Source organism: Microcaecilia unicolor, chromosome 6, assembly GCF_901765095.1.
Source record: "Microcaecilia unicolor chromosome 6, aMicUni1.1, whole genome shotgun sequence".
In the NCBI taxonomy this organism is placed as follows: Eukaryota; Metazoa; Chordata; class Amphibia; order Gymnophiona; family Siphonopidae; genus Microcaecilia; species Microcaecilia unicolor.
The window spans coordinates 209,730,074-209,752,591 of NC_044036.1; the positions used below are offsets into that span (position 1 = coordinate 209,730,074).

A 22,518-nucleotide genomic window follows, 5' to 3' on the forward strand; every position below is an offset into this window, starting at 1 on the left:
CCAACAATCCATTACAGCTATATGAGGTCAGTTTTGTTAAGTTTTACGAGCGGAAACTGGTTTCTTGGCAGTCTCTGCCCTTGCTCCTTCTCAGCCGCATAAGTCTTTTAATATGACCTTCTTTCCTAAATGGCTCTATGTTTATCAGACAATTCCCTTGATGCTTAATCGAAGGGATCGCCGCATACTGGAAAGGATGATTTTACAATTTGTGTGGGCAGGTAAAAAAAAACAAACTTTTAATTTCCATGTCTTTGTAGACCCAGAGGTCTGGGATTGCTGGATGTCTCAACATATATTCAGGAATGCCATCTTCGTGATTGGGTTTGTTAGATGTCAAACACTTTATCCCGGCTGTGGTGGAAAGGGCATGGGTTGCCCCATTACATTTGCAGTATGTCCCGGCGGCTGCTGCTCTCCCACTCTCCCTGTGAACCAGTATGCTGATTAGGCCTTTTTCGGGCACTCTGGCAGACACTGTCAACTCGTATGAATTTTTACGCTCAATACATGGATCTCTTGCCTATTGTTGGGAACCCTGCCTGCTCTCCTGGGATGGGTGGGGGCTCCTATCGGTCCTGGGCCAATTCTGGCTTTACCTTACTTCATCATGTTCTACAGGAGGATGGGTCTTTCCAATCTCTGGCTGATCTGAGGGTAGGAGGCTCAAGGTCTGACTATCTTTGCGTACTATCAGCTGACTCACTATGTTACTTCTTTACGTCAGTTGGGCTTTGTGAGGGACACAGTTGATCGCCTTTTTTTTTTTTTTTTTAAGGCTGACATCCCTGACCCCTTAACCCTGGCTGAACTTCACTGGGTCTTTCAGGATTTCTTTCTCCCAGTGGATTACTCTGCTGTGACCCAAAACTGGTTTAATGAGTTGGGTATCCGAGTCACAAATTCAGATTTTATTACCTTAAGTTGTGCACCTTCTATTAGTTGCAGTACTGTCCTGCAGGAATGTCATTTTTGAGTGCTCACTCGAGCGTATTTCTCCCTGACTGAGCTCATCTTGCTGGGCTTCTGACGTCTTCTTCTTGTCTGACATGTCAGACCATAGTGGGAAAAACGGCTCATATATTTTGGAGTTGTCTGACCATACAAGTTTTCTGACCACAGATAACATTATCTGAGCGATATATTGGGAAGAACTATTCGTCTTACCCTGATCTGTATGTTATTTGGGTGATTTTTGACTCTCCGGCCTTTATATAAGGGGGCTCACCCCTTCTTGGCTAAGGCTAGTGTTCTTGGCTAGAAGTGTATTTTACAATGCTGGACCTCCAAATCTCCTCTGACATTTTGGCATTGCAGAAATGTGCTCCACACCTATATGACATTGGAAGATATGCATTCTAGGGTTTCCCCTAAGCGCAAAAGGAGATTTCTTGTTATTTGGGAGTATTACTTGCAATCACTGCCCCACAGAGCTTGTAGTTTGTGAAACAGTTGTGATGTTGCTCTTCTTCCCACTTCTTTTTTTTAATAGAGACTAGCCCTGGGGTTTTCAACCCAGTCCTCAGTGCACACCTGGACAGTTGGGGTTTTCAGGATAGCCTCTTCTAATGCTATCCCACTATCAATCAGAGTACCTTATAGCTCTGTCTTGGAAACTCTTCTTTTCTCTCTCTCTATGCTTATTTCCCTGGTGCTCTGATCTCCTCCCGTAGTCTTCAGTATCTTCTTTAAACTGATAACTCCAGAGGTGAACATGTATACCCGGGAGGAAAGGAGGAACAGGGGTGATATGATACAGACGTTCAAATACTTGAAAGGTATTAATCCGCAAACAAATCTTTTCCGGAGATGGGAAGGCGGTAGAACGAGAGGACATGAAATGAGATTGAAGGGGGGCAGACTCAAAAACGATGTCAGGAAGTATTTTTTCACGGAGAGGGTGGTGGATGCTTGGAATGCCCTCCCGCAGGAGGTGGTGGAGATGAAAACGGTAACGGAATTCAAACATGCATGGGATATTTATAAAGGAATCCTGTGCAGTAGGAATGGATCCACAGAAGCTTAGCCAAAATTGGGTGGCGGAGCAGGTGGGGGAAGAGAGGTTGGTGGTTGGGAGGCGAGGATAGTGGAGGGCAGACTTATACGGTCTGTGCCAGAGCCAGTGATGGGAGGCGGGAAATACTGCTGGGCAGACTTGTACGGTCTGTGCCCTGACAAAGGCAGGTACAAATCAAGGTAAGGTATACACATATGAGTTTATCTTATTGGGCAGACTGGATGGACCATGCAGGTCTTTTTCTGCCGTCATCTACTATGTTACTATGTATGTCTACCTCTCCATACCAGAAATTTCAGCAGGAATCCACACCGAAGTCTCATCCTGACATTGCCACCTGGATGTCTCACCACCATCTGAAACAGAACATGGCCAAGACTGAACCTCTTATCTTTCCCCTAAACTCTCCTCATCCCTCATTCTCTATATCTGTGGATAGCACTATCCTTCTTTCTCCAACGTAAAAGCCTGTCATTTATAACACCACCAAAATTCATCCCTTTCTTTTTGAGTGTACTACCAAAATCCTTATCTACACTCATTGCCTCATCATTAGATCACTGCAACTTACTTCTCACAGGTCTCCCATCAAGCCATCTCTCTCCCCCCTTCAATCTATTCAAAATTCTGCTCCATAACCTATCTTCCGACAGTGTCGCTACACTCACATAACCCATTCTCTTCAAGTCACTTCAGTGGCTCCCTATCCGTTTATATATACATTTGAACTCCTCTTACTGACTTACAAGTGCATTCATTCTGTAGCTTCTCAATCTCTCCTCTTATTTCTCCCCACATCCCTCTCTATGAACTCTGTTCATCAGATAAGTCACTTTGTTCTGTATTCTACTCCTCCACTGCTAACTCCAGACTCTGTTTCTTTTATCTGGCTGCACCATACCAACTCCCCAAGTTGGTATGTCATACTCCGTCTGTGGCTCTATTCAAATCTAGGCTAAAAGCCCACCTTTTTGAGGCTGTTTTTAACTCATAACCTCCTATTCACCTCTTCTGTATGGCACCCTGACATAATAGCCCGGACAAAACAGCCCAGTCAAAATGGTCTGGTAACAAAATAGCCCTTCACAAAAATAAGAATAGTAAAAACTGTCTTCCTCCCTCTGGGAGTCCAGCATCTTTTCTCCCCCTCTATTCCCCACTCCCTCATCTGAGCACTCTCTCCCTTCAACTCCCTCTCCAGTGCAGCATCTTTCTCTCTGCACCCCCATGTTCTCTTTGTCCCACTATGCCCCTTCTCTGCATTCTGTCATCTCTCTCTCTCTTCCACCCTTTCCCATGGTCTGGAAATTAAACTCTTATCCTTCCTTCCCACCATTTCCTAACATAGTCCAGCATGTCTCCGTGTTCCTCCTGACTGCCCTGCGTGGTCTGGTATCCCTCTCACACACACCCCTAAGCGATCCTCCAACTTTTCTGTGGGCCGCTGGCAGCGTCACAAGCTGCTTCGGTTGGCCCTGAAGGTGTTCTCTGTTGTGTCCTGCCTGTGCAAACATAGGAAACTGTGTCAGACAAGGCAGGACACAAAGGAGGGAAAGATTCCAGGGACAGCCGAAGCAGCTCGTTTTCCTTGCTGATACTGTTGGTGGCCCACAGGAAAGTTGGAATATCGCTTTGGAGGGGGGGGGGGGGGGGGGGGAGGGTGCAGGGCAGGCAGGAAGAAGAGGGAGACATTTTGGACAGTAAGCATTGAAACTGTGGTGGCAAAGGGAGACATACCTCAGTTCAAATCAGCAGCAGGACTCAGAGACAAAGTTAAAGCAGCAGGAGCCAAACAGGTAAAATACCTGGTGGCGGGTCCTTTTGTCAGGGGCTAATTTGTCGAGGGCTATTTTGTCAGGGGATTTTTTTGTCTTTTTTTTTTGGTCAGGGCTATTTTGTGTTTGGGCCTTTATGTCGGGGTTATTTTGACCAGGTACCATCCCTTATCCATGTTTGTTTTAATCATCCCCACAATAAATAAATCCCTAATCCCTTATTTGTCCTGTGTCTGCCTTGAATAGACTGCAAGCTCTGTTGAGAAGGGACTTTACCTGTTTTTATTTATTACATTTGTATCCCGCACTTTCCCACTAAAAGCAGGCTCAATGCGGCTTACATAGTAATAGGTAACACAGAATTTTGTTATGTAAAGTAGGAAATTAAGTACAACATAGTAATGATGGGTAGTAATAGGATGGATGGGTAGGTAGAGATAGGTGATAGAGAGGAAGGTAAGGTGGGAGATAGAGTCTGGGTCAATGTCGTTTTCTCTTCGGTATATGTAAGGTAGATGGGTTCATAAGATTAATCTGGGTCCTTTGGGTAGGCTTGCTTGAATAAATGGGTTTTTAGTGCTTTCCTGAATGGTAGGTGGTCATGGATTGCTTGGATAGGTCTAGGGAGAGCGTTCCAGAGTTGGCTGTCCAGGAAGGAGAAATTGGATCCATAATAAGTTTTGTACTTGAGACCTTTACAGTTGGGGTAGTGCAGGTTGAGGTACTTTCGCGAGAATACAGACATGTTTCTTGCTGGGAGGTCGATCAGATTTATCATATAGTCTGGAGATTCTCCGTGTATTATCTTGTGGATTACAGTCTGGGCTTTGAAGTTGATACGTTCTTTGATTGGGAGCCAGTGTAGTCTTACACGGAGAGGGGTTGCACTCTCAAAATGTGATTTGCCAAAGATGAGTCTCGATGCCGTATTCTGGGCAGTCTGAAGTTTTTTCAGGATGTGGGCTTTGCAGCCTAAGAAAATACTGTTGCAGTAATCAGCATGGGTAAGTACCGTGGATTGCACTAAATTCTGGAATGTTTTCTGAGGTAGATATGGTTTTACGCATTTCAATATCCACATCATTGTGAACATTTTCTTTGTGGTGGATGAGGCATGATTTTCGAGGGAGAGGTGGCTGTCTAGTGTCACTCCAAGGATTTTCAGGTTTTCAGAAATGGGGATTGTAGTCCCGGAGGTGGTGAGATTAGATGGGGGGATTGCGGAGTGCTGAGATTAAAGGATTAGGCATTGTGTTTTTTCTTTGTTCAGTTTCATCCTAAAGGCGTTGGCACAGGAGATTAAGATGTTCATGCCCATGGATATTCTATCAGAGATTTCTGTTAGGTTTGATTTAAAGGGAATCAATATGGTAATGTCATCAGCATAAATGAAAGGGTTTAGACCATGTCTGAATAGGGCTTTGGCTAGTGGGATCATCATTAGATTGAAGAGTATCGGTGATAAAGGGGATCCCTGAGGTACTCCGCAGATTGGTGACCAGGGGGGTGAGATATCAGTGGGTGATTTAATTTGATAGGATCTTGAGGTGATGAATCCTTTTATCCAGTTAATAATGTTACCGCTGATTCCAAGTTTGTCCAGTAGTTTGGCTAGTATGTTGTGATCTACCATGTCAAATGCACTGGATAAGTTGAATTGTGGAAGGAGGATGTTGTTTCCAAATGCAATTTCTTGTTTGAATTTGGATATTAGTGTGAGTAGGACAGTTTCTGTGCTGTACAGTGCAACGTAAGTAAAGAAGCGCTATGAAAATGAGAAGTAGTAGAAGCAGCAGCAGCACTTGGAGATACCAGTATTTCTCTCGAGCAGTTCCAAGAAGGTATCAGATAAGACCAAGTATTTCTTACAAAAATCTAAGTACATACTGCAAAGACTCCTTATGATGCTGAAATGCCAGGCTAACACAGAAGTCCCAGTGACCCGAAGTGTTTGCACCTGGGTATCCAAATTAGAAAGTAGAGTTTCCATCATACACATCTTTAGGACATGATAATCCAGTTTGGCCACAATCTCCTTGGGAAAAATTTTCCACACCCATAAAAAGCCAATAATAAGCAACTGTACAGGTCACAATTTTCCAACTGTTCATTAAGGCCATCCCCCTTCCAAACACTTCAGTCCCAAAACCGGCAGAGTCAGACGGTATTGATTAACGATTACTTGGGGAAGGGGAATTCCTTCCAGTGAAAAGGGTCCAACCCCATCTGCATCCATCCCAGATGGGACATACAGTAGCTCAGTGATTTTCAACCTTTTTCATCTTGCGGCACACTTAAATGGCGCAAAAATGATCAAGGCACACCACTGAAAACTAACCTATACCCGCCCGTCCCCACTAATATCCATTTGATCCCTACCCATATCTGTAATCTTCAAAAGGTAAAATTATGTATAATCATACCTGATAATTTTCTTTCCATTAATCATAGCTGATCAATCCATAGACTGGTGGGTTGTGTCCATCTACCAGCAGGTGGAGATAGAGAGCAAACTTTTGCCTCCCTATATGTGGTCATGTGCTGCCGGAAACTCCTCAGTATGTCGATATCAAAGCTCCATCCGCAGGACTCAGCACTTAGAGAATTACACCCACGAAGGGACACTCTGCCCAGCTCACCACCGCCGAAACGGGGGAGGGGAATTAACCCAGCTCATCCCCACACAAGTGGGGGAGGGGAATCCGTCCAGCTCATCCCCGCGGAGCGGGGGAGGGACACCACACCCGCCGATGCGGGGGGATCTGGCTTATCCTGCAACCGCAACCGCGGGAGGAGCTGACTGACCCTAACACCGCCGAAGCGGGAGGGGTACAAAGCTGCCCTACAGCCGCACGAAGCGGGAGGGAGTGCCGGCAGAATTTTAAGTCTCAATCCAGCCCCGTAAAACGGAGGGGAGAGGAATGCAGCAGCTCACTGTAACACAAACTCGTCTTAACTCTTGAAGAATCCAAGTGAAAAAACTTGAACACGAAGTCTTTCTGAAGTAACTGAAGACTAAACTTGAACCTGAAATGCAACCAGAATAAAAACAGTACAGATATCTGGGAGGGGCTATGGATTGATCAGCTATGATTAATGGAAAGAAAATTATCAGGTATGATTATACATAATTTTACCTTCCATATCATCAAGCTGATCAATCCATAGACTGGTGGGATGTACCGAAGCAGTACTCACCCAGGGCGGGACCTTGAAATCCCTGACCTCAACACTGAAGCTCCAAACCGGGCCTCCGCCCGTGCAGCCACAGTCAAACGGTAATGCTTGGAGAATGTATGAGCCGAAGCCCAAGTTGCCGCCTTGCATATCTCTTCCAAGGAGACGGATCCGGCCTCTGCCATCGAGGCCGCCTGAGCTCTCGTGGAGTGAGCCTTCAGCTGGATAGGCGGCACCTTCCCCGCGGCCACATAAGCCGCTGCAATGGCTTCCTTGACCCATCTTGCCACTGTAGGCTTAGCAGCCTGCAGACCCTTACGAGGACCTGCAAACAGGACAAACAGATGATCCGATTTCCGGAAATCATTGGTCACTTCCAAGTATCTGATGATGACTCGTCTCACATCCAGATATTTAAGAGCAGAGTACTCCTCTGGGTAGTCCTCCCTACGAAAGGAAGGGAGACAGAGCTGCTGATTCACATGGAAGCGAGAAACAATCTTGGGCAGGAAGGAAGGCACTGTGCGAATAGTCACTCCTGCCTCAGTGAACTGCAGAAAAGGCTCTCGACATGAGAGCGCCTGGAGCTCGGAAACTCTTCTGGCTGAAGTGATAGCCACCAAAAAGACTGCTTTCAACGTCAGGTCTTTCAGAGATGCCCTCGACAAGGGTTCAAAAGGCGGCTTCTGCAATGCTCTTAGCACCAGGTTGAGATTCCACGCAGGCACTACTGAGTGCAGAGGAGGGCGCAGGTGATTAACTCCCTTGAGAAAGCGCACCACATCTGGCTGCGAAGCCAGGGAAGCACCCTTCAGGCGGCCCCTGAAGCAAGCCAGAGCCGCTACCTGGACTTTAAGGGAACTGAGCGACAGGCCTTTCTCCAGACCTTCTTGCAGGAACGCCAACACTGAAGAAATTGGAGCAGTGAAGGGAGAAAGTGAGCCTGCTTCACACCACGCTGCAAAGATACGCCAAACCCTGGCGTAAGCAGTAGAAGTAGAGCGCTTCCTCGCTCTCAGCATAGTGGCGATGACCTTGTCTGAGAAGCCCTTCTTCCTCAGACGCTGCCGCTCAATAGCCAGGCCGTAAGACCAAAGGGGGAGGGATCCTCCATCACCACGGGACCCTGATGTAACAGGCCCTGCTCCACTGACAGCCGCAGAGGATCGTCGACTGAGAGCCTGATCAAGTCCGCATACCAGGGACGCCTGGGCCAATCCGGTCCCACCAGGATTACCCTGCCGGGATGCTTTGCCACCCGGTCTAGCACCCTGCCCAACATGGGCCAGGGCGGGAACACATAGAGAAGCTCTTGTGTCGGCCACTGTTGGAGAAGAGCATCTACTCCCAGGGATCGAGGGTCCCGTCCTCTGCTGAAAAAGCGCGGCACTTGGCAATTGGCCGATGACGCCATCAGATCTAGGCTCGGCTGGCCCCAGCGCTTCGTGATGTCCAAGAACGCCTGAGCAGATAGCTGCCACTCTCCGGGCTCCAAGGTATGGCGACTGAGAAAGTCCGCCTTGACATTCATGACTCCGGCAATGTGGGCCGCTGAAAGCTGCTCCAGGTTCACTTCCGCCCACTGGCAAAGATTCATAGCCTCCTTGGCTAGAGGGGCGCTCTTGGTACCTCCCTGGCGGTTGACATAGGCCACAGCCGTGGCATTGTCCGACAGGACCCGTACAGGCTTCAACACCAGTACCGGGATGAACTCCAAAAGCGCCAACCGAATGGCTCTGAGTTCCAGGAGGTTGATAGACCACTTTGCCTCTGCAGGAGACCAGAGCCCCTGCGCTGTCCTTCCCAAGCAGTGGGCTCCCCAGCCCGACAACGAGGCGTCCGTCGTGACGACAATCCACTCTGGGGTCACCAGAGGCATTCCCGCAGACAACTTGTCTGTCTGCATCCACCAGCTCAGCGCCTTGCGCACTGCTGGGTCCAAGGGAAGGCGCACAGCATAATCCTCCGACATCGGAGTCCAGCGCTGCAGCAAAGAGTGTTGAAGCGGTCTCATATGAGCCCTGGCCCAGGGCACAACTTCCATCGTGGCCGTCATAGAGCCCAACAGCTGCACATAGTTCCAAGCCCGAAGGGGAGAGGCTACTAGGAACTGGTCCACCTGAGCCTGAAGTTTGACAATCCGATTGTCTGGCAGGAACACTCTGCCCACTTGGGTGTCGAATCGAACTCCCAGGTACTCCAGGGACTGAGTCGGGCGCAGCTGGCTCTTCTCCCAGTTGATGATCCATCCCAGGGAGCTCAAAAAAGCAACTACCCGGTCCACAGCTTTGCCGCACTCTGCATAAGAGGGGGCTCGGATCAACCAGTCGTCCAGATAAGGATGGACTTGTACCCCTTCCTTTCGTAGGAAGGCCGCGATGACCACCATTACTTTGGAAAAGGTCCGCGGAGCAGTAGCCAACCCGAACGGGAGGGCTCTGAACTGGAAGTGTCGTCCCAGGACTGCAAAACGCAGAAAGCGTTGATGAGGAGGCCAGATGGGAATATGCAGGTACGCTTCCTTGATGTCCAAGGATGCCAGGAACTCTCCTGCCTTCACTGCCGCTATAACAGAGCGGAGAGTCTCCATGCGAAAGTGCCGCACTTTCAAGGCCCGATTGACCCCTTTGAGGTCGAGGATAGGCCGGACAGAACCTCCTTTCTTTGGTACCACAAAGTAAATGGAGTAACGTCCCTTGCCAAGCTGACTTTCTGGCACCGGAACGACCGCGCCCAGGCGGATCAGATTGTCCAAGGTCTGCTGCACTGCCACAGCTTTGACCGGAGACTTGCAGGGAGAGAGTACAAACCCGTCTTTTAAGGGTCGGCAGAACTCTAGTTTGTAGCCGTCTCTGATGACTTCCAGCACCCACGCGTCTGAAGTTATTGTGGTCCACTCGCCCAGAAACGAGGACAGCCGTCCTCCAATCTGCACTGGGGCGTGGACCAATACCCCGTCATTGGGTACGAGACCCTGGGGGAGGACCGGAGGGAGCACCTCCGGGACGGCGGTCTCTGCGAAAGGAATGCTGCTTGGGGGAGAAATTCCTCTTGAAGGAAGAGGGGGCAGAGCCCGACTTGCCCGGGCGGTACCGACGGGCTTCCTGCAACCGTCCTCTGAAGGTACCGGGACGAGTACTAGCCCGAGCCCTGACCTCTGGTAATTTCTTGCCCTTAGACGTGCCAAGATCGGTCACGATTTTGTCCAGCTCGACCCCAAAGAGCAGCTTGCCTTTAAAAGGCAACCTAGCCAGGCGGGATTTAGAGGCGTGGTCAGCAGACCAATGTTTCAGCCAAAGCCACCGCCGCGCAGAGATTGTCTGAGCCATGCCTTTCGCTGAGGCCCTCAAGACATCATACAGCAAGTCTGCCAAATAGGCTAAGCCCGATTCCAGGGCCGGCCAATCAGCCCTCAAGGAATGATCCGAGGGGGAAGCCCGCTGCACCATAGTCAGGCACGCCCTGGCCACATAGGAGCCGCAAACTGAGGCCTGCAAACTTAAAGCAGCCGCCTCAAAGGACGACCTTAAGGCCGCCTCCAATCTTCTGTCTTGGGCGTCCTTTAGGGCTGTGCCACCTTCCACCGGCAACGCCGTTTCCTTAGTCACCGCAGTGATTAAAGAATCCACGGTAGGCCACAGATAGGCCTCACGTTCACTCACAGCCAAAGGATAGAGGCGGGACATAGCCATAGCCACTTTAAGGCTCGCTTCTGGGACATCCCATTGAGCCGAAATTAAGGTGTGCATGGCATCATGCACGTGGAAGGTTCTAGGCGGGCGCTTCGTCCCCAGCATAATGGCAGAGCCAACAGGGGCTGAGGGAGAGACGTCCTCCGGAGAGGAAATCTTCAAAGTGTCCATGGCCTGTAACAACAGGTTGGGCAAATCCTCTGGGCTAAAAAGCCGCGCTGCAGAGGGGTCATCCGCTCCATCCGAGCGGGGATCCGTCTCCTCCAAGGAATCCGCAAAGGACCGTTGGGAGACCTCAGACACGCTGCCCTCATCTACATCGGAGGAGACAAATTCCTCCAAGGCCTGGGAATCAACCCGAGGGCGTTTACCTCTGGGAACCTCAACCTCTTTACCAGACGAGGGAGCAGGGGCAGCGTTGTGCATGAGGAAGGCCTGATGCAGCAGCAAAACAAACTCGGGGGAGAAACCCCCCAGACTGTGCACTTCCGCAGTCTGGGCAACAGCCCTAGACGCACCCTCAACCGGCGCTCGCAATAGCGGGGGAGAGACATGCTGCGCATCCAAAATGGCGTCCGGCGCGAAACTCCGCGAAGGAGCCGCGCGGGAAGAACGGCTCTTAACTTTAGCCGCTTCTGTGCCGTCGCCCAAATTAAGGGCGTTCATGGCATTAATGTCTCCAACCTCAAGGGCGGCCCAAGAAGAAGCCGTCCGAGCCGCGTGGCCGGCCAAGATGGCGGAGGCGAGAAGCGGGGGATGGGCGTTTATGGCGGGAAAAGCCGCCACGCCGGAGGAAGGACCGGGACATTCATCGGTCACGAAACTGTCACCCAACAAGGGCGAATCAGGCTTGAAGACCCCCGCATCCCCTCTAGAAGCGCTCAAGCGACCCGGGGAGCGACCCTTTGCGCCCTCGCCCTCCGACGCCATATGCCACGAGGAGAAGAATCGGGGAACCCCCTGCCCGCTATAAAAAGGTAAAAATTACCTGCTGTCCGCTCCGAGTTGTAACGACCTGGTGTCCCAGTGAGTAGCTGCAATAGACGCTTAAATAAACGTCGAAATAAACGCCTATAAGGACGTTCAAAATTTTTTTTTTTTTTTTTTTTTTTTTAACGGAGCCAGCGGGAGGGGGGAGAAAAGGAGGGACCTGGCACCACCAGGTTTGCACTTGCTCAAAAGAGCCCTCAACCCCAGGCACTCAACAAAACCTAAAAATTAGGCTTGGAGGCCTAGCCAGAGCTGCTGCTGTGTGTGACCACCACCTGCTGAGATAGAGAACATACTGGGGAGTTTCCGGCAGCACATGACCACATATAGGGAGGCAAAAGTTTGCTCTCTATCTCCACCTGCTGGTAGATGGACACAACCCACCAGTCTATGGATTGATCAGCTTGATGATATGGAAGTAGTTATTTCATTTAATTATGCTACTGAAATATATTAGAGCACCAAAATACCTGCTACTGGGAAACTGGAGCAGGATGGACAGTTACAAATTTCTACACAGACACCACATACCAGCAGAATCCTTCACCTCAGTTGCAGATGTAAACATGACTCTCACCTGATACAAAATAGGGAACCGCGCGCAAAAAAAAAAAAAAAAGAATGCTGACAAAAAATGAAAGCAGAGCTAGCGGACTCTATATGTCTTGCAAAAGAACAAAAACAGAAAGAAATGTATGTCCTCATGTACTGTGGAAAATAAAATTCTCAACACCAACGTAACTCAATAATTTTATCTACCTTTGTGGTCTGGTGAATTTATTATTCTAATCATCTTGTTTCCAATCTTTGGTTCTGCTTTCCTCTGTCTGTGCTCTTAATTCTGTTTCCAGGGCCTCCTTTCCATTTGCAATTTTTTTGTCACCTAATACCTTATATCTGTTTGGTACTGATCTTTTGCATTCAGCCTTCATCAATTTCTCTGCAACCTCCTCAAATTTATTTTGTTTTCCCTTTCTCTTCCCTTCATGTGCAGCCTGTCTCCCCACTTTCCTTCCCTTATGTGCAACATGTCTCACCTCTTCCCCTTCATGTTCAACCTGTCTCCCCAATTCCCTTCCCGTATTGCAGCATGTCTCCCCTCTTCCCTTCCCTATATGTGCAACATTTCACTCATTTTTAGCTATGGTATTGTCTCTCCTCCTCCTTTCCCTGCAGGACCTGGAAGGTGTCTGACCAGTGGTGTAGACAGGCAGCCAATTTTGGGTGGGCCTGAACCCAAAGTGGGTGGGCACAAAATTTTGTCTCTAACCCCCTCCCCCAGCATTTCCCAACTCAAAAGATAAATACTTTAGCTGATGAAGATCCCCAAGCTCTGTCACCTGAAAACTTCCACCAAAGATGGCCAGAATTTACTTTTACCAAGCTTGGTCGGAAGCAACAACTCCTTGAGCCAACGATAGCAGTACCCCATGCATGCTTAGTTGTCAGTGGCTCAAGGATGCTGCCCCCATCTGCCAAGCTCGGCAGAAGGGATTTCTGGCCACCTTCAGTGGAGGTCCTCAGCTAGCAGGGCTTGGGGATCCCCACCAGCTACAGCAAGGGTCAGGGCTGCTGTTAGCCATGCTGGGGCCCAGGGCAGAAAATAAAGAAGCCCTCTCCTCTTTAATCTCCCCATCTGCCCTTACAGTCTCACACTGACAGACCATCACAAAATACAGAACAAGGGATTACAAATTAGAAATAAAAATTAGACAAAAATTGAACTGAGAACTTCAACATTTAGTGCAACACTGGAGAAATAAAAACAAAAATGCATTTCCTTTTCTACTGAACACAATAAAACTGAACATATTCCATTTAAAACATTCAAAATACAATTATTTTTCTACCTTTTGTTGTCTGGACATTTTATTTTTCTATCATGTTGGTTTCAGTTTCTCCTTCCCACTTTCCCGTCGTCTTCTGCTAATTTTTCAAGCAACTGTTGTTCATTTGTCTTTTCTCGTTCCATTTCCTCACTACAACTGCTTCTGAAATATTGATCTTTCCATTTTAGCTCTTTCCTTTCTGTATTTTGTTCTTTTCTGCCTCTGTCCACTCAAATTTAACCCTCTTTCTAAACTTTTTCCTCCTTTTTACTTTTCAGATATCTATCAAATTTCCATCTCCTTTCACCCACTAGCTCACCCATATCCAAACTCACTCCTTCCCAGCCTTCCATTCCCTTCCATCTTCAATCTACGCACCATTACCATATTTCTACCACCTGTAATCACTATCCTCGCATTCATTTCATTACCATCTCCCCTCTCTCTTTATCCTCTCTCATAGCCTGACATCTCCCTTTTACCCCCTCCCCCCACCAGCATATGCCTGTCCCCTCCCTCCATTGTCCTGCATTTCTCTCTCTTACCCATTGTCCATATCTCCCTTCTGCCCCTGGATCCCTCTTCCCCCTCTCTTGTGCAGCATCTCTCCTTCCCTTTGCTCCACCTCTATGTCCAACATATCTCCCATATTGTCCACTATCTCTCTCTCTCTCTCTCTCTCTCTCCCTGCCTTGAGTCCCTGGTCTAACATCTTTTTCTCTCCCCTCCAGCCATGTTCAATATTTCCCTCTATCATCTCTCACTCCCTTCCCTCCACTGTCATGTCCAACACGTTTTTCCTCTATCGTCCTTTGCCACTCCTCTGCAGCCTTTCCCTTCCTCTCCCCACCACACCCATATCAAACAATTCTCACTCTCTTTTCCTCCTGCATCTCTCCCTCCCCCATGTCAAACAATTATTTCTCCACCCCACAGTCTCACTCACTCACTCTCTCCACCCCAACCCCTCTCATGGGGCAGGCCCAAGGCAAGGACACTGATGCCCAACCACTAGTTTCTCCTCCTGGCCACTGCTGTAGCGTCTGAAGCCCAAGAAGTGTTATTAGTGAACAGGGGTAGGGCACCGGGGGGAGGGGGGCAGTTTTATGTTCTGAAAACTTGAGTTTATAGGTAGCCTGTGATAAAAGAACACCTGTTTCTAATAAATACATTGAACTCTGTTACTTATCCCCTTTAACAATGTACCATGCTCAGTTGGTGAGAATGGAGGTTTCTGTTTAGTCTGTGCAGAAAATTACAAAACACAGGTCTGTCAAGCTCAAGAATGAATCAGATCATAGTCATTTCTGATGTGGAAAAGCACACGATTTGAAAAGCAAAAGCTGCTTGCCCCTTGAGATCTCTCCTACCTAGCACAAGACCATATCTTATCTGTACATTCTGGAGCAACCCTGGAGACCTACTAACTTTATTCTTTAGAAAAAGGTGTGATAGCAAGGAACTTGACTTCATTTACGAGGCTGGTGGTATCCTTGGAGAAAATCGTGAGCTTGCTTTTGAGTGCTGGTGCTTTTAAGATTAGCAGGCTTGGCAGCCTTGAGGAATTGCTGCAAGGCAGCTTTCATGGCCTTCCCTGCCTCTCTCTCCACCCCTGCGTCCCACCGCGCCTGCAACGATAATGCTTGTCCTCCCCTCCGGCGCTGCCTCGGTCCCTGCATTCTTTTCTTCGGTCGTCGCGTCGCCGGCAGCGCTGCCATTCACACAGGCAGCTCCGCTCCTCTGCCGCGTCCATCCGGCCCTTTCGGACGCACTTCCTGTTTACGTAGGGCCGGACGGACGCAGCAGAGGGGAGCGGAGCTGCCTGTGTGAATGGCAGCGCTGCCGGCGACGCGACGACCGAAGAAAAGAATGCAGGGACCGAGGCAGCGCCGGCGGGGAGGACAAGCATTATCGTTGCAGGCAAAGCTCTTGACAGCCGGAGAAAAGGCAGCGAGCGACATGCGAGGGATGTTGGGTGGGCCTGGAAGGAAAGTGGGTGGGCCTGGGCCCATCCAGGCCCACCCATAGCTACGCCCCTGTGTCTGACATTGTGTTGCATCCTGGCATCCTGCTGAGGCCCCGGGGATGGCTTCAGATGTTATTTGCTCCCCCGAGCATTAAAAGCATGCTAAACATAGACGGGTAAATTCCCTGTTTGAAAGTGGCGCATATCCTCCTCCCCCCCCCCCCCCCCCCCCCCCCCCCCCCCCCCCCCCCGGTGGTTGGGCTGTGGGGAGTCTGAGGGATCTGGCAGGCCCTCAGGGACAGATGATCCAGAGGAGGGTGCCTGTTTGCCACTGGATTTACAAATTAAGTCCTGTGTCTTTCATTAAAAGCTTAAGTAAAAAGCTTAACACCATCACTCTAGACCTGAATAGGGACAATGGAACCACCATCTTTAGATCATCCTATTTTCTCTCACTTACCACAGATGAACTATGCTGTTATCATCACTTCCTTTCCACACCCTGGCCTGCACTTTTCAATGTATCCCTATTACTGCTACATGCCTACTCCTTTAATTATCTCCTGTGCATTCAGAGTTCTTTTCTTATATTTAAATTTGTGAATTGCCTTGCTGTGTTTTTTTGTGACTGGCAGTATATTAAGCCAAATAAACCGTAAACCATCCCCCCCCTCCCAAATCCAGCTTCATGTGCATTTATCCACCACCTGAACTACAATTCATGCATCTGACAAAGTGGATTCTGGTCCTCAAAAAGCTTATACCTTAAATAAATTGGTTAGTCTATACGGTGCCACCTACCTCTGTCAATTTTGCTTTTCAGTAAAAATAAAATACCTTTATGTGAAAGTGGTGAATTCTATTATCCTTGTAGCTCTTGTATATGTCAACTGCCCACCTCTCTCTGGGGGTAAAAGTACTCAAGTTGGTAAAGAGGCAGGATTAGCCCAGGGAAGGAAAAATTTCATACAAAGCTTTCATTTTGATGTGTGCCTACAACTGAATCCTAAGCCCAAATAAAAGCAGAATGTACATAAGTACATAAGTACATAAGTAGTGCCATACTGGGAAAGACCAAAGGTCCATCTAGCCCAGCATCCTGTCACCGACAGTGGCCAATCCAGGTCAAGGGCACCTGGCACGCTCCCCAAACGTAAAAACATTCCAGACAAGTTATACCTAAAAATGAGGAATTTTTCCAGTCCATTTAATAGCGGTCTATGGACTTGTCCTTTAGGAATTGTCTACTGCATCTTGTACTTCTATCTGTGGTAATAAATAAAAACAAAACAGATAAGTTATAAAGCTGGTTCATGGGAAGGGTTAGGCTTTCTTACCTAGGACACAGGGAGACATATAAAAGCCGTTCTTCAATTTGGAGTCACCAGGAATGTATGCTTCCCCACCACACAGCACCTTCATCCCCTAGACAACAGAATACCACAAGCTATAAGAAAATTCTATACAGAGAACAATGCCAGCTATATGCAGTCTAATAATTCATCTGTATCTAAATGACACATTCCATTCTGACTTCTCTCCACAACAAAAACACCCTAGTCCGGAGAACAGCTAAAACTGGGTTTATCGGTGTTGGCCGAAACTGACTTTGTGGCCGAAGTTCACCACATAATTTTGCCCAAAACCCTAGTAGAAATCAGTATGGCATGTCCCTCCGCTGCTGCCCCCCCCCCCCCCGACCGAAAGCGGACACCCCAACAGAAAGCCCCTCCTTCCCGACTAAAAACAGTGCCCTCCCACCACTTATAAGGTCCTCTCTGGGCCTACCTTAGAAGCCCTGGCGGTGGGACAAGAGCAGGGCCGTGCCTCTGCAGACTATCAGTTGGCGCCCCCCCCCCCCCCCCCCCCCCCCCCCGTGTGGCACAAGATGTAAAGGAAATAGGAGCTGAAAGATGGAGTGCATCTTTGTGGGATTGCTGAACAAATAAAGGGTTTACAACCACTTAGCTTTTCTTGCTTTCATGTTCACAAAATTGGTAATTAAATCTTTGATATCTAACTGGACACATATATCATTCTCAATAGCAATCATGGCAAGGCTTACAAGCCTTTCTTGCAAAATACTTGATCGCAAATAATTTTTTATGATTTTTAACTGTGAAAATGATTGCTAGCATTGACTCTAAAGTTTAGCAATTTCATTAAAGCAAAATGTATTTTCACATATCACAAACTCTTTACTCTTCCTATCCAAGGAGAATGTTTTATATAAAAACAAACATTAAAAAAAAGCAATCAGATTTTCACTTACCAGCTCTTCAAACACTAAACAGTCAGCTAAACTTCTTTGAAACTACTGTTCGAACCATCAGCCAATGAAATGGCTTTTAGCTCTAGCTATCTCAGGTTACCTGATAATTATGCACACATCATTGCAGTCATAATGCCCTCCTCTCGGTGTACATGCTCAGAAAAACTTTGAACCACTTACAGATTCTAACAATTACACTATTTATTTTTTATTTCTCCCCAGTCTCACTTGCACACCTCCCTCCAAACCTGTTCTCTTTAATTTGAATGTTGTTCAAGCTCACCCTGACTAAGGAGTTCTTCCCACACCAAAGACATATATAGCACTTGTATTCTTTCAAACAACTTCAGCAGAGCCTGCCTGCCTCAGTGAGCACTGCTACCTGAAGAGGGGAGGGCAGGGGAGAGAGGAGCATCACAACTTCAGGTAAAAGATTTTGCAACTGAGCGGACCTCAGGCGCCCTCCAGAGGTCGGCGCCCCCCTGCAGTGCTTACCTCGCTTACTGTGTTGGCACAGCCCTGGACAAGAGTGATCCTCAGTCACTCCTGCCCATGCCAGCTCAGCGTGACTGCTGCTGGAGGTTCCAGCAGCCATTTTGAATGTGGAGTCAACATGGGAAAGAGCAACTGGGGATCACTCCAGCCCCGAATAGACTGCTGGACCACCAGGACTTCTAAAGTAGGCCTGGGGAGGGTGCTGCTTTGTTCAGGGGGAGACAGTTCTGGTTTCAGCCAAATCTGGGTTGGCCTCTACCCTAGTCATTAAAAATGGGATTAAAGTGGCACTTTACACTATTGTTGGGGTAAATGTGTTTTCTGTAATTTAGAAACCAATTTATACCAGCAACTCTCTCCACTCTCTACCAGTAGAGCCTCATGTTCTCATACAGCTCTCTGCTCTCTCCACTAGCAATACTGTTGCCTGTAGTCCTTCCCCCCCACTGGACCTCTCAGACACTGCTCCTCAACAGGGCTAGCAAGCAGCTGTAAGCATAGCACCTCAGAAGCAGCCCCCTCCCTTTCTACATTTCTTGCTAACAGACTCTCTAAAGATACCCAAAGGGCTGCATCAAATTGTTATTATTTAGCGCATTTGGGCTCTACTATAAAGATTTCAACCTGTCTGCACATTTTCTGATCAAGAAAAATGAGCTACAAGGTCCAAAATCAAACGTCTGAAAAAGGGAACCATACCCCTCTTACCTGCTCTTTGCCCTTTTGAATAAAGCCTAACACTTTCTCCAGATGTGGTTTGTTGATAAGAGGTCCCATGCGGGTGTCTTCCAGCAGAGGGTCTCCTATTTTAATCTTTTTGGTCCTTTTCACAACTTCCTCTGTGAACTTATCCAGGATTTCCCTCTGAACAAACACGCGGGTTGCATTACAGCACACCTGAAACAAACACACAGCATGGTCTAGCCTGGTTTCAGACAGCAGAATAAATATGTTGGCAGGAAGCGTGATGAAGGAAATTTAAGTGCTGCGAGTCTTCCAATTCTTCTTTCCTAACATTAAGCAGTCTTGTTTAGCACATACCACAATAAAGAAATCTGCTTACTTATGATGTGTGGACTGGTAACTTCCTGTCCTCAGAACACCTAAGTGGGGTGACATTAGACAGAACTTTTAAGTCACAACTTCCTTACATGCTTGAATGAGTATGTGCAGGATATCGTGCCATCATAGTGGTCAAGTAAGGCCCCTTTTAATTCTATGCATAAGCTATATAAAAAAAAAAACCAACACAAAACCTTAGGGAGGTGGGTAGATTTGTGTAGACTGAAATTCTGCCATCCTTGGACAACAACTATTCTGATTTTTCAAGGCTAAGCAAGATAGAGGACCCCCCAAAATGAAAATCTCTAGCTACAGCTGGGTGGACTTCTTACGATCTTCAGTCTGCATCAGATACAAAGCAAAAGCTATTTTACAATCTAAACTACGTAAGGCTTGTTCACCCTTGTGGGCAAGTGGCCAGAGAAAAAAAAGGTTGGAAGGATGATTAAGGTAGGTAAAATCTCACCTTAGATGAGAATTCAGGATATCTAAGCAGGTTCCACGCTATTCTGAAAATATCTTGTATAGAGTATTTAAGCCAATAGGGTCAGAAACTCACTAACACAGTGACTGCCATCAAAAATGAGCTTTCAAAGAACATACTTTAGCTGACAGGGGTTCCATGGCTCAAAACAGATTAAGGTTGAAGTCCCAAGACACAGTGGGAAGTTTGATGGGAGGCTTCACTTGAAACAAGCCCTGCATAAAATCTGACAACTAATCCTATATAATAATTCTCATCTCCAACGTTCTAAAGTAGCTGCCTGTGTCCGTGGCTCCTGTGTCTCACCTCCATGTCACTCCCCCTGGAGTAAGACCCGGGAGGAGCGCAGCGACGTGAGAGGCGAGAGGAGGAGCGGCTGCAGAGCCGACAGCCAATGCCTGATGGCTGTCTGCGGTGCCGCGCTTGATATTTAAAAACATTTATTGCTTTTTTTCTTTTTGTAGCGGCCGCTGCAGCTCAACAGGAGAAGCAGCAGTGGCTGGACAGCGTTACCAGTGGCAGCTGCGGGTGGCGAGGGGGTTTGATGCGCGGAGGGGGGGTGAGGGGAGGGTTAATGGACATGGGTGGCTGGAGGAGGGGGAGGGTCGCTGGACAGGGGGGGCAGGGGGAGAGGAAGGTCGCTGGACATGGATGGCTGGGTGGGCAGGGGAGAGGGAGGTGGAGAGGGGGACCCTGCAAGAGGGGGGGCACACACTCACTGTCTCTCACATACACTCTCTCTGACACACAGTCTATCACACTATCTCTCTGTCACACACACATAGTCTCTCACACACTCAGACAATCTGTCCCTCACACACACACTCTGTCTCTCTCTCATTCTCTCTCTGACACGCACACTCCATCTCTCACACACACTCTCTCTCAAACATACACACTCCGAGGAAAACCTTGCTATCACCCATTTCATTTCTGTCAGAAATAGGCCTTTTTTTTTTTTTTTTACTAGTGATTCCATAAAAGATGTGTTTACTTTCTACATGGTGATAAGAACCAACTGCACCGAGTTGAATCTGGACAGGGTTAGTCTTTAGACTGGATTCTGAAAAATGTAGAATGTTTTCAGCAGTTTTTCTACAGTACAAGAGAAAAGACTTATTTTTTGTATATAGGACAGAATAAAAAGGATCTAAGGCCTTTCCTCTCACTCTATAAGGCAATGTCCCCCTGGAGTGGAGGACTAGCCTAGTAGTTAGAGCATTGGGTTGACAACCAGAGAACAGTTCAAATCCTACCGCTGCTCTATGTTATCTTGGGCAAGTCACTCAACCCTCCATTGCCTCAGGTACAAATGTAGATGGCAAGCCCTCCAAAGTAAAGAGAAATATCTAGTGTACCCAAATGTAACTGACCTCAGTGGCGAAGCGGGGGCGGCTGCCACCCGGGGTGGATCGCCGCTGCACCCCCCCCCCCAGGTGCAGACCAACACGACACCCCTCCATCGGCGTGGACCCCCCCCCCGGCATAGCACCACCCCGACACGGTTCCCACCTGCCTACGAGCTCCATCCATCTGCAGCGCTGCTGTAAAGAAGAAATCGCTTCATCGGCCCTTCCCTCACTCACTGTGTCCCGCCCTTGAGGAAATAGGAAGTTACGTCAGAGGGCGGGACACAGTGAGTTTGGGAAGGGCCGATGAAGCTATTTCTTCTTTACAGCAGCGCTGCAGATGGATGGAGCTCGTAGGCAGGTGGGGACCGTGTCAGGGGGGAGGCGCTGCGCCGGGGGGGGGGGAGGGTGGACGGATGCACCCCCCCCCCCCCGTTGACACCCGGGGTGGACCGCCCCCACCGCCCCGCCCTTGCTACCCCACTGACTGACCTTGAGCAACTACAGAAAAAGGCGCAAGCTAAATATGTAAATTAAGAACTTCTAGAACAATGCTTCTCAACTGATGTGCCATGGAGAGTTTCCTCGTGTGTAGAAGAAGATTCTGCCCTTCCCACTGGTGTGTGGTAAGGGCCTTCAAGACACTGAGTGAATCCCTAACCCTGCAATGACACTGTGGCCCAGATGCACAAAGGTCCCCGTTAAGAATCCCTCTGTATTTCCACATCGGTAAAAATTATCGATTCGGAAATACAAAGGGATTCCCAAAGAGAATCGCATGCAAATGAGCTGCTCGTTGCTGTTCAGAAAAGGCTCATTTGCATGCGGTATGGGGGAAGCCAGTCGGCCAGCTGAGAATGCACAGAGCAGCCCATCGCTAAGAGTGCCCTGCGCATGCCACAGACAGCTATCACAAACACAGACATACATGGGGTGCAGAAACCCAAAACAAATACACTGGATAGGTGGGAAGAGACCGGTAAGCTCAACTCAGGAGAGGGAACTTGTGGTGATCGTGTCAAAGGATCTGAAGGTGAAGAAACAATGTGACAAGGCGACGGCCGTGGCCAGAAGAATGCCAGGCTGCATAGAGAGGGGTATAACCATCAGAAGAAAGGAGGACTTGAAGCCCCTCTACAAGTCGTTGGTGAGGCCCCACTTGGAGTATTGTGTTCAGTTTTGGAGACCATAGCTTGCTAAGGATGTAAAAACTTGAAGCGGTGCAAAGAAAAACTACAAAAATGGTATGGGATTTGTGTTGCAAGACGTACGAGGAGAGACTTACTGACCTGAACATGTATACCCTGGAGGAAAAAACAAATTGCGTTGGAGGCAAAAACACATAGTAAAAATATTTTTAGGTATATTAAAAGCAAGAAGCCGGCAAAAGAATCGGTTGGACCTCTAGAT

At 48.3% G+C, this 22,518-nt stretch overlaps 1 protein-coding gene across 3 annotated transcripts in view; it reads right to left on the reverse strand.

Moving 5' to 3' along the window:
• Positions 1-22,518, reverse strand: part of ALDH9A1 (aldehyde dehydrogenase 9 family member A1) — a 309,783-nt gene that overhangs the window by 53,844 nt on the left and 233,421 nt on the right. For all 3 annotated transcript variants that reach the window (XM_030205969.1, XM_030205968.1, XM_030205967.1), the window contains exons 8-9: positions 18,922-19,110; positions 16,784-16,871 (exon numbers count right to left, since the gene is read on the reverse strand). In XM_030205969.1, the coding sequence (XP_030061829.1) occupies positions 16,784-16,871; positions 18,922-19,110 (277 nt within the window). The remainder of the gene's footprint in view (positions 1-16,783; positions 16,872-18,921; positions 19,111-22,518) is intronic.